We start from the raw sequence: 16237 nt of genomic DNA, 5'->3' as shown, positions 1-16237 counted from the left end.
TCCTGGCCCAGGGCAGCCGGGGAAGCAGCAGCGTCTCTCTGCTGGGTGGCCGGTGGAGGAACCCTCCTCCCCAAGCCCCCGGTGGAGTGGGACCCCAGGGTGACCCGGGGGCGGGATGGCACGCTCTTGGGGTGCGGAGGCAGGCACGGCTCAGCCTTGGCCGTGACACGTACCCTCATGGGCTCGGAGCGATTTGCTGGTTGGCGGCTGTCTCCGACATTATCAGAGCGGGTTTAATTGTGCTGGAACTGAATTAGCGGCATTAGAATAAATTGCTGCAGCCCGGCAGCCTTTCTTCACGCTCGTCGTCACGCCTTTGTGCGGCGCGGGGGCCTTTGTTCTCCCATAAACGGACCCGCCACGAGCTTGGGGCCTCCCTGGGTGGCTGAGGCCCGCCTGAGCGGGGCCCTGACAGTCGGAGCTGCATCCCTGGGTCGGGCAGGGGTGGGGAGGGGGGCGTCAGCTCTGCCCCGACGCTCTGGTCCCTGCGGGCGCTGAGAGCAAGTGGCTTCGTACCCGTTCACCAGAGCAGGTGACTGAGGCCCTGAGGTCCTATGGCCATTCAGCTACGGTCCGTCCCCTTGGAGCTTCATGAGCCCAGGAGGCACAAGCCGTCTCAGGCTGACCCCAGAGGCCTTTGTGCTGCCCACCGAGGCTGGGATGGCTGCCAGGCCGCTGGCCACCGTGACCAGTGGTACCTGCCCAGCACCAACCCCACAGGCGGGGCAGCTTGAGGCCAGCCTCTCCCGCAGCCTCTGCTTTCCTGCCCAGATGCATGCCAAGGCAGGCCACGGCAGGTCGGGCCTCCCACCTGTCCCAGGGGCCACGTTGGACCAGCTGGGCTGTGCCCAGTCCACCTCAGAGGCTCGTCTGTCCATGTGGGTGCGTTGACAAGAAAGCACAGGACTTGGCCTGGGGCTGGTTCTGTGCGGTCTCGGCCCGGCCACGGCGTGGTGAGCAGCCCATCTCCTGTAATTACGGCTCCGGGGTGTCCCGGGGAGGCTGGGACTCAGGTCCGGAGCTGGAGTCCAGACGGCCGCAGCCGGGAAACAACCCTGCCGGGGACTCCCTAGGGCCCTCCAGTGCCTCTGGGATGAGGATCCGCTCCTTGCGCTGGCCTCTCTCCAGCCTCGAAGCCGAGCCCTGTCCAGCCCCAGGCCCTCCATCCGGAGCCGCATTCCCGGCTGTCTGTCCCCTCTGCGCTCTGCTCGTGCCATCACCCCTGCTCTCTCCTCCCTCGTGTGCCCCCCTCCCTCCCAGCACTTATAATCTGTTGTTTCCTGTTTGGGGCCCGTCTGTTGTTCTTTGACGGTCTCCCCAGCAGGCCTGGGAGTCCCCCGCAGAGGCTCGACGTCCTGGGCACTTCTGCCTCCTGGAGCGGTGTCCGCCCCACATGTTGGCGGGAGGCAGGAAGGGCATCCGCCCCACCGGGAACGCTCGGTTTTCCTTACTGTAGCCGGCCGCCGTCTGCCAGTGACCAGGGATTTGAGCTGGAAGGCAGACAAAACCAGCTTGCCCACCTCCCTGCCCCGTGGAAATTGCTACATTCGGAAAGTCAGGTGGAGCCTCGTTTCTCACATTGCTCCTTCTATCATCGTCTCCCTGGACCACTGCCCTGAGCCAGCTCCTGTGGCCCGCGGTGGAGCTGGCTGGTGGCACCAGGTTTCACCCCTGGGGAAATACAGGGAAGGAGGGACTGAGGGAGGGCACCAGAAGAAGACTAGGGGTTTGCTGAGAAGTCCCTGAAACGGCACGTTTTGGCCTCTGTGTTTTCTGGGGAGAAGATACTGGCTTTCACCAGATCCCCACGGGGGTCGTGATGTAGAAAAGGTCACAGAGGCATGAATCCCAGTCAGATCTCCATCAGCTGCTGCTTGCTTGCCTCCAGGGATGGGGAGCTCAGCCCCTGAGAGGTGGCCCTTCCATTCCGAATGCCTCTGCCCCCAATGCCAGCAAGAGCTAGCCCCATTCGGCCCCATCAGGCACCCCCGACATGTGGATTTGCAGATATTGTCGTTTACAGATGACTTCCAGATGTTTCTTCAGCAGCAAGAGGGCCTGGCTGCTGTGTGGTTGGCAGCCTGGGCTGAGCAGGGGTCTGTGAGTCAGGACCCTGCCCCATGGCCACGCCCAGATGATGGGCATCATCTCCCTGATGACTGGGGGGAGGGAGGGGGCACCGGGGGGGCAGGACAGGTGGCTAGAGGAGCCATTTGGGAAGGTAACTAGGGCAGGAGGCAGCTTCAGCCCCAGCACCTGTCTCCAGGCCTCAGGGCCCAGGCTGAACCAGCCACAAGGGGCCTGGGGAGATTTGGAGAGCAGAATAAGGAGGGACACCTGCTCACCACTCTCCCCTCTGCCCGCCCTCCCCCGGACGCGCCGGTCTGATGGAGGGTGCTGCCCTGGCGGGTCTGGCTTCCCTCCTCTCCCAGGAAGTCTCTGGGCTCTGAGTCCACCTTCTCAGCTGTAAGGGGGCTCCGTGGAGCAGACCTGCAAGGGCCTCCTGGGGAAGGTGACGATTGGAATCAGGGGCTGCAGGCCTGAGGCCCTCCGGTCCCAGAGGCTGACCGCCGACACCTGTGCCCGCCCGCACCTGCGCCCCATCAAGCACGCATTCCCGTAGCCAGGTGTTCTGAGCACTTCATGGGCCCCGCACACGGGCCCACCCTCACGAAGCTCCCAAACCTCGGTACCTGAGTGTGGAGAGCTTCTCGGGGAGCTTGTCTGGGCCCAGGAGAGATTTACCCTCACGTCTTAGGGGCTGTGCATACGCACTGGGGCTTCGTGAACCCCCTGAGGGGGTTGGCAAGGGGGAGGCGAGGGCTGTGGTCCATACAGCCCCCAGGAGCCCCCTGAACCGGAAGAGGCACCGTGGCTGCTCCCAGAGCTTGGAACAGAGCGGAGGGGAGACCCCGGGATGGGCCAGGACCACCCTCCTGGCCAGAGGGGTCAGTGGGCTGAGAGGTTGCAGAGCTGGGGAGGTGGGGGTGGGACGCCAGGGTGACCCCAGGCGTTGGAACTGTTGCAGGGACTGGGGTGATACAAGGGTGAGATGTGCACAAGTCTTGGGGGTGCCGCTCACGGCCTCTGGCCCTGTGAGGTGGCAGAGCCTATGGCCCTCTGCCCGGGGGGGTCTGGAGTCCGGGGGCCGTCGCCCCACAGAGCCTCACGATTCCCTTCGGGCTGTGTCTGCAGGTTCCCTTGGAGACGTGGAAGCTACGGAAGAGGCTCAGGCCATGGACGCCAGCTGCCCAGAGCGGGAGGCCGGAACACCGGAGCCCGAGGCCGCGGGAGAGCCCGAGCCCCTGAGCCCTTCCAGTCCAGGTGAGCCCGGCGGTGGGTGCACGACAGGCCGGCGTCTCATGCCCTGCGCTGCCCCACCCCTTCCCACGTCCCCACCGGTGAGGTGCGCCTTGTGCTTGCTGGCGTCTGCGGGCCTGTGGCTGGGCAGCTGGCGGCCGGGGGCCTGGAGGGGCGGGCGCGGGAGACACGTACACCCTCAGCATGAGGAGGGTCTTGGGAGTCCAGCCCCTTCTGGTACAGAGGGGCAGACGAAGGCCTCGATGGGGAAGGTCTAGTCCAGGCTTGGACAGGGAGTCCTGGGCCACTGAGTGACCTCGAGAAAGCCATGCCCTCCCCCGCCTCCGTTTACCGTCTGTGGGATGGGACAGCGAGGCCTCAGCCCGCGTGGTCTCAGCGCATAGCAGGTTCTCCTGCTTCGGCACTGTACCCCATTTTACAGACGAGGGCCTGAGGCCCGGAGTGGTGAAGGGACTTGCCCACGGTCACACAGCCTATAAACACCCGAGCAGTGATCCGCCCCCAGGTCTGGATTCAGGTTGATTTCCCTTCGTACAGAGCCTGCTCCCCCCGCCCCAGGCACCTGGAACCTTTCCTTGGACCCTCTTGGTGGCAATTTCGGGGGTGGGGGTGGTGGTGGGGAGAGACCCAGAGGTGAATCAACCTGACATCGGGAAGCCTGCTCTGGACAGGTCCCAGCGGGCCTCAAAGCGAGGGCAGCTTCTCTAGCCGTACCCGCAGACACCCCCGGGAGGAGAGGCCTCCCTGAGGTGGACGCGTGGGGGAGGTCAGCACCCTCACCCCTGTTTTCCTGAGGAGGATACTTGACTTGGGGGATTAGTGGGGGATCTGGTGTGCCTGCTCTGAGCCGGACTCACCTCTCCCTGCCTCCCCCCTGCTGGCCGTGGCCGGGGGTCTTACCCCCATTCAGGGCCGTGACGCTCTTGGCACACGGGGGCTGAGTGACCCCCAGGCCGTAGTCTGATGGGGGCGATGTAGCCCCAAAGCAGGCCGTTTCAGAAGGCAGTGAGTAGGTGACATGATGGGGTAAGGGAGAGATGGGGCGGGGGTGACACTGAGCAGAGACCAGAGGACGCACAGAGAAGGGCGTACCTGCCACTTCAGAGGCCGAGAGGGACTGGCCAGTGGGCAGCGGAGATCCTAGGCAGACGTACTCACTGTGGACCCCCCGCCCCCAGCGTTTCCCAGTCTCCGAGCATCCGTGCCCTGCCCCCCGCGATGACCACAGGCCAGGAGCCCAACGAGCCTCATCCTCTGAGACCTGCTGGCCCCGGTGTCCCTTCCCACAGTGGCAGTCTCATCGGGAGCGGGGGCCGAGGCTCCCCTCCCCCCAGCTCACCCAGCGACAGTGGCCGGGGAGCTGCTTTGCAGTCATTCCTATTATCTCTGCCGCCTGCCTCATCACCGCGGCTAGTGGTGCAGCCCGCTGTCCCCCGGCCCTTCCCCGGGCCCGTGCTCCTGCCCTGCCTGAGCCTCAGTTTCCGCATCTGTGTCTGGGCGGCCGAGGCTGCGGGAGTGCGTGAGGGGCCCCTTATCACCGCCACCATCGTCCCCGCTGTTAGGTGCTGTGTGCTGCCGGGGGCGCCCTGAGCTGCCAAAGGCCAAGTGGCTGTTGCTGGTGGACTTTGACCCGGTGGTTTTCCAGGGGAGCCGGGCCCCTTATCTGATCTGCTAGCCGGGGCTGGGGCTGCGCGGGGTGGGGGCGGGGCCGGGGAAGGAGCTGGAAAAAACAGCCGGGGTTGCACCTGGCACAGGCCGCGGTGATAACGCCGAGATGGGCGAGATAAGGCAGCGGGAGCCGTATCTGCCTCTCGGGCAGGCCCAGCGCGGCTCCCGCGCGAGGGCTGGAGCTCAAATGCCAGCCACGTTGATTTATAGCCAAAAATAATAGGACTTTTATACTGTGTGATTGATTTATTTGATGTTAATCACAGCTCTTATCTCGGGTATTAATAATCTGCCGGGCGCGTGACGTCACCAAGGGGGGGCTTTTATGGGAGCTCATCGATTGGGGACCGCGGTAGTTATCAGGCTCGGCAGGGAAGGCAAATATGCCCTTTGGGCTGGAATTGGGTGCAGGGCCCGGCTCGAGGGGCCCCCAGCTGCCGGCGGAGGAGACCAGGGAGCTGGGGCCTGCACGTGTGCCCTTTAGGCCACCCTACCCTCTAATTATTAGCTGCAGCTGGAATAATTACTGCGGCAATTAATGAGGGGATGAGAGGTTTTAAAGGCCAAAGAGAAAATTGAGGTCTCTGTCCCCCGTTAGCACAAACCTGGGTGTGGGGGGTGACCTTGAGCACGTGCTCACCCACTGGGGCCTCAGTTTCCCTCCCGGCCACAGGGCGAGATGGGGAGGTGGGTGGATCGGCGCCCAGGGATGGCAGGGCCTGATGGTGTTTTCTGTCTGCAGACGCTAATCCCCCACCCCCACCATCGCCACCGCCCCCCACGCCCCCAGGAGGCCCCGAGGAGATGAAGGGGCAGGAGTCGGAGACAAGGCTGGAGGAGGAGTCCGGCGTCTCCTGGAGCGGGCCAGGTAAAGCACCCCTGCGGTCGGTCGGTCGGTTGGTCGGTCGGTCGGGGCCTGGAGGCCCAGCCTTCTGAAAATCCAAGGAGCCTGCTGTCCTGGCAGCTTGGGTGGGACAGGCCCTGCCTCCTGGCTGAGGAGGCCGGTGGCGACCCTCTGGGCCAGGGCCTGTGCCCGTTCCAAAGTCCAGCCAGCCTGTGGGGCCGGGCACCACGCTGTGCCAGCACGCTGCGGGGCTCCCGGGAGGCATTCCCCTCTGGCTGGGCAAGAGGAGCCTCAGGTGGGGAGGGCGGGGAGAGGCATTGTGGGCGTGCGTCTGGAGGGCCGTCCCCCCCGGGCTGGGGGTTCGGGCCGGAGTGGGGTGGCTGCAGTCACGTGGGAGGCAGGCGTCGGCCCCACCTGCCCGGTGCTGGAGCGCGGGGCGTGGCTCTGAGGGTGGTTTCCTGCTACCCGTCGCCCCGACCACCAATTTGCAGCCGAAAGTCTGACCAGAGGTGCTCTCCATAATTCCGGGGAAAGTGGGGTGGCGTGCGGGGGTGTGGGGCTGCATCTCCGGACACCGGTATGGCTTGTCCTCAAGGGCGGGGGCGAGGCGGCCCTTGGCTCAGACGTGTGCACATGCAGGAAGCATTCACTGAGTGCGTGCCGTGTGCCCGCACACCGCTGTGAGCAGATGATCCCAGAGTGTGTGTGCAGGGGTGATGCGAGTGTGGCTTGGGCCGTGGCAAGGGGCACATAGGCAGGGCCTTGCCTTGCTGTGGGGTCAGGGAGGGCTTTGCCAGGGCAGAGGGGACCCCCGTTCCTCCTCAGAGGGCCATGGGAAGGAGGGGTTGGCCTGGCGCTCACAACCAGGATGGTGACCCCACCCCACGGGGAAAGCGAGTCCGCTCTCAGCCCCTCCCGCCTGGGTGGGCCGTGGTGTTGTCTAGGAGCCGAGCATCCTGGGCAAGACAGTGCTGGGGGTCCCCTCTGCTGCCCCCAGCACAGTAAGCCCGCTGCCCTTCAAACAGACTGGGTTTGTGTCCCTCAGCCGTCCCCCCCCACTTCTTGGGGTCCCATTGATGGCGGGGGGGTGCCCAGGTGTCCTGGTAGATAGGCGGCAGCCATGTGCCCTGTCCCCACCAAGGAGAAGCTGGCCAGGGGGGCCATGGGGCCATGTGTCCTTGAGGCCCTCAGGGCCTAGTCAGGCATCGCTAAGCCACATGGGTGCCTGGGTGCTTGGGTCCGCACCGGGGCCATTCTGCACACAGCACAGTGCCTTAGGGCTGGGCAGGGACCCTGTGGTCAGACTGCTCTTCCTGCCTCAGTTTCTCCAGCTGCAGATGAGGTAACAACGAGGCGCCCCCCCCAGAAGCCAGGTCAGCACTGCCACGGGCCCCATAACCCCTCACATTTCAGTCTTTATCAGGAAACTTCCTGCTGCGGTGGGGGGAGCAGGGACCACCCACGTGCCTGAGGGGCCCTGACTGAGGCCACAACCACCGGGGAGAGCATCCCTGGGGAGGAAAGCACCACGCAGTCCCCACACCAGCCTCTGAGGTGGGCACAGCGTGACAAAGGGACTTGTCCAAGGTCACCCAGCTGGGAAGCAGCAAAGTGGGGTGCAGACCGGGCTCTGGAAGTGCAGACCCAGCTTTGGGGTGCAGACCGGCTCCTGGGGTGCAGACCCAGCTCCCAGGGTGCAAGCACAGCTCTCAGGGTGCAAGCCCGGCTCTGGGGGTTCAGGCCTGGCTCCGGAGCAGGGGTTGCGACGTGTCAACAGCAGCTTCAGTTGCCATCCCAGGATGCAACACAGTGCCTCACCCCCATTTTATAGATGGGGGCCCAGAGGCCCCGAGAGGCTGGGAGCTGACCCCAGGGCAGGGGGGTTGGAGCTGGGGTGGCCGTGGTTTAGGGCTGGGGTGCATCCTCTGGGGCCGGGGGGCTCCCTCTCAGCCTCCGCAGATAGGAATTTCTGTGCAGTGGGCAGCGATGGGCCGATAAGCCGCCCCTGGCCAACCGCCGCGGTGCCTGCCCCCTATCAGACCCCGGACAGGCCACACTTATCGTCCGCCAGGGAAGCCAGAGAGGCCCACTGCATCCTTATCTCTGCGGGGCTGCCCGTGCCAGCGATGGGGCAGCAGGGCTTTGCCAGGGCCTGGCGGGGCCGGCGTCCCTGAGGGCAGTGCCCAGCCCGGTGACCTGCCGCGGGAGGGGGGCCTGCTGCTGTGGCCTTTGCCCAGAAGCCCTGCTCCCCCTCCCCTTGTCTGACCCCTGAGCCCCTCTGCATGTCCTGGGCAAGGCTCTCTCCCTCCCTGTGTCTCTTAGTCTGTGTCTTGCTTCTGGCTGGCCGCCACTTTTCTGTCCCCAGATGGGGAAAAAGTGCTGGCCCCACCACCTGGCTTGGGGACCGGGCTTGGGGGGCCAGCCTGGGGGACACCGGGTACCGTTCTCCTCCAGGATGAAGGGGCTAGCTTGGACCCCAGTGCACTGTGCACTGTCTGGTTTTGGGGGAGTGGCTGGGCCCCAAGCCTCCGTTTCCCACCCAGCCTGCACAAGGTGGGCCTCGGTCACCTCACAGAGCGTAGGGCTGAGCACGCACCTGGCACGGCACACGCTGCTCGTCCCCACCTCCCCTCTCTGGCTGCCATCTGCTAGCCAGGGCTCCTGGGGCTCTCACGGACCCCCTTTGCTCCTGCTGGGACCCACCACCCAGGGAGGCCCAGGAGCCGGTGACCACAGCCCAGCAGAGACCGGGCCTCAGGGCCTCTCGGCCGCAGCATAGCGTGTGCAGAGGAGCTGCCCTTCCGGTGGTCAAGGCCCAGAGCAGACGGTCGCGAGCACCCCCAGGAGGCACCCCCAGGGCACCGGGCAAGAAGGCGGCCTCCCAGGGGGGCCTGGACACACCACCAACACAGGGGAGGTCTTGGATGCGAAAGGACGTCCTCAACGCTAGAGTGCGGGTCCGGGACGCGTGAGGGGCCCACGGTCTCCTAGGCCCGTGCCTGCCCCACCGGATACCTGCTGGCCCCGGAGCTCCAAAAGCAGTCTGGGGAGGTGCTCGGGGAGGTGCTCAGGGATGTGTCTTCATTTGAAAGAGTTGTGAGCTCTGTTGGCTTAGCTCTCGAGCGTGACTGGTCCCGTGGGAGCCCCCCCACCCCGGCGTAGCTGTGCTGAGAGGCAGGATCACAGACCCCCGAGCACACCTGCCCCGGCCTGGGTCCAGCTTTGCCGAGTGACTGTGGACTGTGTCCCTGACCTCTTGGGGCCCCCGTTTCCTCCTGTCCATGCTGGAGCTAGGGAGAGCCGTAGCTTCACGGGGGGCCAGCACGCAGAGGGCCAGCCGTAGCGTCCTCCGCCCGCCCGGCAGCCTGGGTTCCTCTGGGAAGTGGGGTGTCAGCGGGGTCCACAAGGAGCCGCTCTCCGGCCAGAAAGGCACTGCACCCCTCAGCCGGCCCGGCCACGCGGCCCCGAGGCAGGGAGAGGCCGCCTTTCGCTTCCCTGTCCCCGGTGTGGTCTCGTCCCCCCCCCCCCCTGCCCTGGGCATGAGAGGCCCCCACCGCACTTGGAGTGGGCAGGGCCAGGCAGGGTTGCAGACCCAGCTCTGAGCCGGCTCTGTCCCTGCTGTCCTCTGAGCAGCGGGACAGTAGCCCACCTCGGGCCTGCAGGGGCTGGGACAGAGCCCACACCCCGTGTTGATGAATACTCTCTGGACCCTCATGAGTTGGTGTGCGGGGATGTGTCCTCCATGCTGGGAGCTCAGACCACACCCGCGAGTGAACCATGGAGTGTGCAGGAAAGGGAGGAGGTCCTGGCGGACAGGGAGGCCCCCACACGGGCCCCACAGGGCAAGGAGGTCCTCTGGTCACAAGTGGACAGTCTGAGTAAAGGCTCAGGAGTGCGATCAAGGCCTGGTCCCCGGTCTGTAGGGAGGGGGTACAGCCCATGGTGGGGAAGGCACCCACTGGGGCTTGGGGAAAGGGGGATGCTGGGCTGGGGGGCTTTGAAGGGAAAGGGGTGGGTGTCAGGAAGGGGGAGAGCTCGGTATTTTTATCTTTGAAACGACCTTGTTCGCTGGAGGGGCAGGCTGTTTAAAATTCCGACATGCAAATGACTGAGAGCTGTAATCTGTAATCCCCAAAGCATGTCTGGAGGGCAGCTGGCCAGGAGCTCTCTGCCTGTGAGGGGTCGGCCCCCCACTCCATGCCCCCCCAGCCCTCCTGCCATCATCCCATTCCCCACCCCCTGTCTCCCCACTTAACATCTAGAAAAAGCAGGTCAGGCAGGCAGGCCAGGCCCTGTTAGGGCTGAGAGCCTGTAGGGTCCCATCCTGAGTGGGGGTCCTGGGCCCGTCACCCACCTCCTGGCCCCCATGGGAGCCTCTGTCCCGTGGCCGTCAGCGTGCCCTCAGCCTGCCTGGCCAGGTCATGGGAACTAGATGAAGGGAACATCTGTGGGGAGTCCCAGGGGGGTCTGGGAGCCTCCTCTGCAACTAGCCTCGTGGTGTGAGGTCCCCTCCCCGCCTGCTTGCCTGGCACAGGGCAGGCGAGAACCAGCTCTCCATCTGCCCCTCTGGGAGCCAAGGTCCAGACAGCCTGGCGGGGGAGCAGCGTGCACCCGGCTGCTGAGTGCAGGGCTGTCCGCTGCAGGTGCCACGTGCCAGGTGGGGAGCAGGGAGGTGAACCTGGGAGGCCCACAGGGGCCCCCCACCAGCTCCGGGGACATCAGGTGGCTATGAAGAAGGAAGGGCGTGGTCAGAGTCACACTTGGTGGCCAGGCCTGGCTTTGTGATCAGAGCCCCAGGACAGGGGTCCCTTTCACCCACAAGTGCCTTGGAGCCCGGAAGTCTTTCCTGGTGACCACTGTTTACGAAACAAAATCTGATTGGCCAGCATCAGGGGTTACCTTTTTTGTCCCCATGTCGGGCCCTGGAGGCAGAGACAGAAAGGCTGGCCATGTCCTCATGGCACTGTAGGTCAGCAGAAGCCTCCGTAAGCTGAGGCTTAAAGGACCAACTGGAGCGGGGTGAGGGTGTCCAGGCATTGAGCTGGTACGTGCAAAGGCCCTGAGGTTTCAGTATGGTGGGTGTGGCTGGAGCACTAGGATGGGCACAGACTGGTCAGGGTTTGGGCTCAGTGTAGGGAGTATAGATGCCTCTGCTGTCTTGGCTATAAAATGAGAGACGGGAGGGTTTTAAGTGAGGTATTGGGCTCAGTGCCGTGCAGCGGATGGGTTGAAAGTGCACCCCCAGGGAGCATGGTGCTATAATGGGCCAGAGGAGGCAGCTTCCTCCTGCTCAAGCGCTGAAGCCTCACCCCCCCCCCCACCCCTGGGGTCCTGGGGAGCCTGCTGGAACTTTCGCCCCTGGAGTGTGAGCAAGGGCGTTGGGCTGGCTATCTGGGCCGTTCTCGGCTGACTAATCTCACTGTGGAGTTTCTAGGCAAACCTCAAGGTTTGTTATCGGCAGCGGGCGGTCGGGCTGCCGAGGCAGGACGGCCTGTCCTGATGGACAGCCCGGGAGATGGACCGATACGGGCTGGCCGCGCGTCCCCTCCCACCGGCTCGGCATGTGTGGGTGGGAAAAATCATTTCAGCTATTTTGCGTTATCGTGGGGCCTGGCACCGCGGCCCGATAGGCCTATTTGTCTTAGATTAACAGATGGGGGGGAGGGGGGAGGGAGAGGGTAATGGCGGGTGGCAAGGGTCAGCCTGGGGTCAGCTCCAGAGACCAGACCCAGTGGCTGGGTCAGGAGTCACGCCTTCTGGGTCCCCGGGAAGGGAGTCCACACTGTGGTCCCCGGTGGACGCGTGCCCTGAGACCCACACAGCAGGCCCTCTGCCCATCCTTGAGCCTCCCCATTTCACAGCTGAGCAGCCTGAGCCTCCAGGAGATGGGGGGCAGTCCCGGGGGTGGGGGTGCTGTGTGTCGCTGTGGTCAGCCAGCCTTCCTTCCTGCCCAGGTGTTTACTGAGCACCTGCTGGGGGTCAGGTACGCCGCGGCTGCTGGCCGCAGTGGGAGATGGCCCCCCCTTAGAGCTGTGTTGTGGGGGTGACACAGGCCATAGAGCCCAAAGAGCATGGTGTCTAGGGCCCAGGAGTAGGAAGAGAAGGAGGTCATTTATTCACTCCACAAACACTTGGATGTTAGACAGCTGCCTGGGCCGGCAGCCTGCAGGTGGCCGGGGAGCTGACGCCCGAGTCCGGGGGACAGAGACTGCGTAATACAGGAGCGGTACCCTCATGTGGCCGAGGAATAGAGGGGGAGTGATGCCGGGCCCACGCGGCACCCAGACCAGGACAGGGAGGGGAAGCACTGTCCCGGGAACAGTGCCCCGGGCAGAGGGCACAGCGGAGGCGAGAGTCCTGAGGCCGGAGTGAGCCCCGCTGCAGCTGGGGTGAGTGCAGGGGTGAGGAGGGAGGAGGCAAGCTCAGAGCAAGGGGGCTGCCTCGCATATGTGGTTGTCTAGGAAACGGAGCTCAGGGGCTTCCACCAGCACAGGCCCAGGGTGGCTGGCTGATCGATGGGCCCCTCGGCTGCCCACTGCCTGCTGGCCCCGAGCTCTTTCCATGACATTGGTCCTGGGCCAGGGAAGGGGCCTGGACCCTCGGCCTGCGTCCACCGCCACAGCTCAGGCCTGCCCACGTCTCCGAGCAAGGCCTACAGATGGGCCCCTGGGCCAGGGCTGAAGTGGGAGCCATGCCTGAGCCTGTGGCCTGGCCTCCGTGGCCGGCCCGGCCCACATAGGTGCCCCTGTTGCACTACCCAGTGGGCGCCAGGGGCCCGGCCGTGCACAGCACCCCAGGAAGGCCATGTGCAGAGGGGCGTCTGCGGTAAGACCTCCCTGTCCCTCTCCGGTGGGGACCCTTGAGGCGTGGAGCTGGCCGTGGCTTCCCCCATGGCTGGGCTGCTGACCCCTTGGCCCCGGGCAGCCCCTCACCACGGTCAGTGGCTCTTGACCGCGGAGGCGCCATCCACCTGGCACCCCGATGGGCCCTTGACTGGCTCTGTCTTCCGACTGCACCCCCAGCAACACGGGGGCTGCAGGTCCCCCAGGACCGGGACCTGTGAGAGGAACAGGTGTTAGCAAGACTCAGAGACCGCCGTCCTGCAGCCAGAGCGCATCCCCGCTCGCTCCCTAGCCGGTGCCTCTGCTCGCTGAGCGCCGACTGCGTGGCAGCCGCTGTGCAGATGCTGAGGACACGGCCTGAACGAGCAGCCCCGACGCCGCCCTCCTGGAGCCACAGGCCGGGACAGGGACAGCAGCGAGGGGCTCGGACACTGAGCCAGGGATGCAGACAGGGGAGCAGGGGGGCGGGGGGGGCAGAACCCGCGGGTGTGCACACACCGCGCCCGGCTGGGGGAGCAGGCTTCAGACCCGCTGGGTAACCCGCCCCACAGAGCTCAGCCCAGCAAAGGCCCTGCGGTGGGACTGCAGGGGGGAGGGAGGCTGAGGGAGGGGCTGACCACCGTGTGGGGGTGGACCGCAGGGGTTCGTGGGTGGACTTGCAAGACCCGTGAGAAAGCTGATGGAAATTTGACATCAGATGCCACAGCCCCCGTTTTACAGACGGGGAAACTGAGGCTGTCCCATTGCCACCACTGGGCTCTTGAGTGGAGACTGAGCCCGCAGCCCTGCCTCCTGGGGAGTGGCCACCTCCCAGCCCCATCGCACAGGGTTCTTGGGGGCTCCCCCAACCCCTCCCAGGGTGTAGACGCCGCCTGGCGGAGGGCAGGTAGGCAGCCCAGTAGCTGGCAGGGCGCGTGGCTGGGGCCTGAGTCGTCGGCCGCCCGGCAGCGGGTGGGGGCCCAGGCCTGGCCGCCTGCCCTGTGCTGCCCGCTGACCTCACCGGCCTTCCGGGAGCGGCTATCTGTGGCCAGGGTGGCCTATCTCGGCCGCGGACGCTAATCGAGCCCAGCTTCCTCCTCCGCCCTCCCACCCAGCTTCCTGCCCCGGCCAGACCGCCCCCTGGCCCCAGGCTGGGTCTGAGCGGCCTCCTCGGCCCTACCAGCACCTCCCAATGTCAGTGCGCTGCAGGTCTGGGTCTGCCTGCTCACACCTGGGGCCCCTTCCAGAAGTTTCTCTCCCTGTCCTCCTCCTAGGCCCAAGCTCAAACTCTCCCCAGCCTGGCCATGTGGCCGGGACGTGTCAGCTCAGCATGCTCAGCCCGTGGCCTCTGTGGTGTGGTGGCCGCAGACACGCACCTGGGAGACACCAGGGGACGACGGGGCTGGCGCCTGCTGCGGGCCGTTCCCGCCACGTGGCCACCACGGCTGTGACCTTCATGAAGACCAGCAGGGCTCCCTTCCTGGGGCCAGCGCTGGTCCTGCCCCTTGGCCACCGGAAGGACTCCCCTTGCTGGTGTGGCTGTCCGCCTCCCTGTCCCTCTCCTGTTCTCCCTGGCCGGCGGGGCCCGAGATGGCCTCCAGCTGTCCCCTGTCGCTGGGCACCTCGGGCCCACTGTGCCCTTCTGTGGGCTCAGGCTGCTCCTCTGGGATGGGGCCAGGGCACCGGGGCTGTCTGGAGGCATGAGGAGGGACGGGCCTGGGCAGGGCGGGCGGCTGGAGGGCTGCAGGGCGCCGTGGCCATGCGGCCTCTGCTGTCATGTGCCAGGGTCTCCCAGGATCCGCCTCTGCCCCAAGGAGTGGGCGCCTCGGTCACACCCACCTGACAGGGAAACAGGCTTGGCGAGGCGCGGCAGCCCTCTCAGACCCAGGATGGGAACCGGGCCCGCCCGCAGCCCTGCTGCCCGCCCCTCGGGCCTCGACACTCCATTCTCCGAGACCCCTCCCCTGCCACCAGCGCGGGCTCACTCTTTATTTATTTATTTATTTATTATTCCTCTATCTCTGTGCGTAACTTTTGATTTCCTCACCGTGTTTTTCCATTACGGCGGCGGTGGACGCGGCCGATAAGATCGGTCCCCGGAGATGGGACAAAGGGGCCGCCATTGGCTCGAGGGCTGGTCATATCCTGCCCGAAAGGGCCGAGCTGGGCCTGAAATGTGGCGTGATGCTATCGCGGGGGCTTTTGTGTGTCGTCGTGGGGAGGGGGCCCTCGCCCGCCCGCCTGCCCCCCCGGCCCGGGACCCCCCTTTGCCCCCGCAGACAGAAGACAGACGCCTCTGCGCCGCCCCCCGCCCCGGCTCCCTGCAGCGGCCTCGGCAGGTGCTCGGTCAGCCGTGGTCTGTGCGGGGCCAGCTGGTCCTTCGCTTCCCGAGCCTGGGTCCTGCCCCCGCCAGGCCGGTGCTCCCAGACGCCTGGCTGGAGCCCCTAGCTCTTGCCTGGACTCAGCAGTTCAGCTCCTAGGAATTGGTCGCAGAACAGTCCTCTCTGCGTGGACAGGCATCGGGCGAGGAGTGCCATCACGGCGGTCTTGATGATGGGAAGCCATTTATTTAGTAATTTATTTTGCCGACCCGTAGAATCTCTAGAAGAGGGAGAAACGATTCTAAAAGAAGCAAATTCTACACAGATTCCTAAACATTTGGCCGGCCTGTGCATCGCCCCGCACACACTCGCGTGGGGTGGACTCACCCAGCGCCAAGGCCCACGGTCACAGCAGCTCTGGGGCTGACGCCGGGGAGGCCCCACTCCCTGAGCCCTCACTGGTTCTGCATAATTCCCAGTTGCCCCGCCCCAGGGCCCAGGGCAGCAACAGCCCGTTCCCTGATGGCCTGGGACCTTGCTGGGTCTCAGAGGGCACGTGCTGCCAGCCTGGTAGACGAGCGAGGGGTGAGGTGTGGAGGTGGGAGTGAGCCCCGTGCTCCGGAGGCTGAGACGCCCTGCGGAGCCCAGCGGTGGGCTCCAGCCAGATTCGGGGCCCAGTGGGGAGCCTGAGGGTTCCTGAGCAGAGGAGAGGTGGGAAGGAGCTGGGCTTTCTGTCCATGCCCCTCACCCGCTTCCCCTGCCCTGGCCCAGCCCTGCTCTCCTGCCTCCGCCTCCAGGGGCATGAAGCACAGAGCACTGGATGCAGTTGGACCCCCGGGCTTGAACCCCGTCACCCCCCTCACTGTGTGGCCAGGTCCTCTCTGACCCTTGGCCTTGTCTGGGAGCCACCCTGATGGCCTGGCGGGGGAGGCGGAGGGGCGGGCTTGAGGACCAGGCTGCTCAGCGCCGAGAAAGCAGGTGTCTGTGGGTTCCGTGCCTTGCAGGCCCAGGCCTCTCCCTGGGTCCCAGCCTCCCTCCCCATGTGAGAGCGCCTCCTTTGTGGGTGGGGCAGATGAGAAGCGCAGGGCTCATAAAGGGTCAGCAGGTGCTCAGGGACTATCGGCTTTTCTGGAAGGATCTTTGTAATCCCTAAGGGGCTCACTGGGCCATAGGCGGTGACAGTGTCATGTTCTCCGTGACATTGGCTGACCTTGGTGCCTGCTGCCGCCCCCCCCCAAACCCCCCCCCAGGGTGGAAGCGGG

At 65.6% G+C, this 16237-nt stretch overlaps 1 protein-coding gene across 1 annotated transcript in view; it reads left to right on the top strand.

Moving 5' to 3' along the window:
* The window catches only part of ZFPM1 (zinc finger protein, FOG family member 1), a 66302-nt gene that overhangs the window by 23577 nt on the left and 26488 nt on the right, over positions 1-16237 (top strand). The window contains exons 2-3 of the mRNA XM_078063682.1: positions 3196-3324; positions 5732-5857. Coding sequence (XP_077919808.1) covers positions 3196-3324; positions 5732-5857 — 255 coding nt within the window. The remainder of the gene's footprint in view (positions 1-3195; positions 3325-5731; positions 5858-16237) is intronic.

This window comes from Halichoerus grypus, chromosome 15 (assembly GCF_964656455.1).
Source record: "Halichoerus grypus chromosome 15, mHalGry1.hap1.1, whole genome shotgun sequence".
Lineage (NCBI taxonomy): Eukaryota > Metazoa > Chordata > Mammalia > Carnivora > Phocidae > Halichoerus > Halichoerus grypus.
Note: the sequence above shows the minus strand (reverse complement) of the source record. Positions and strands in the feature narration are given on the sequence as shown.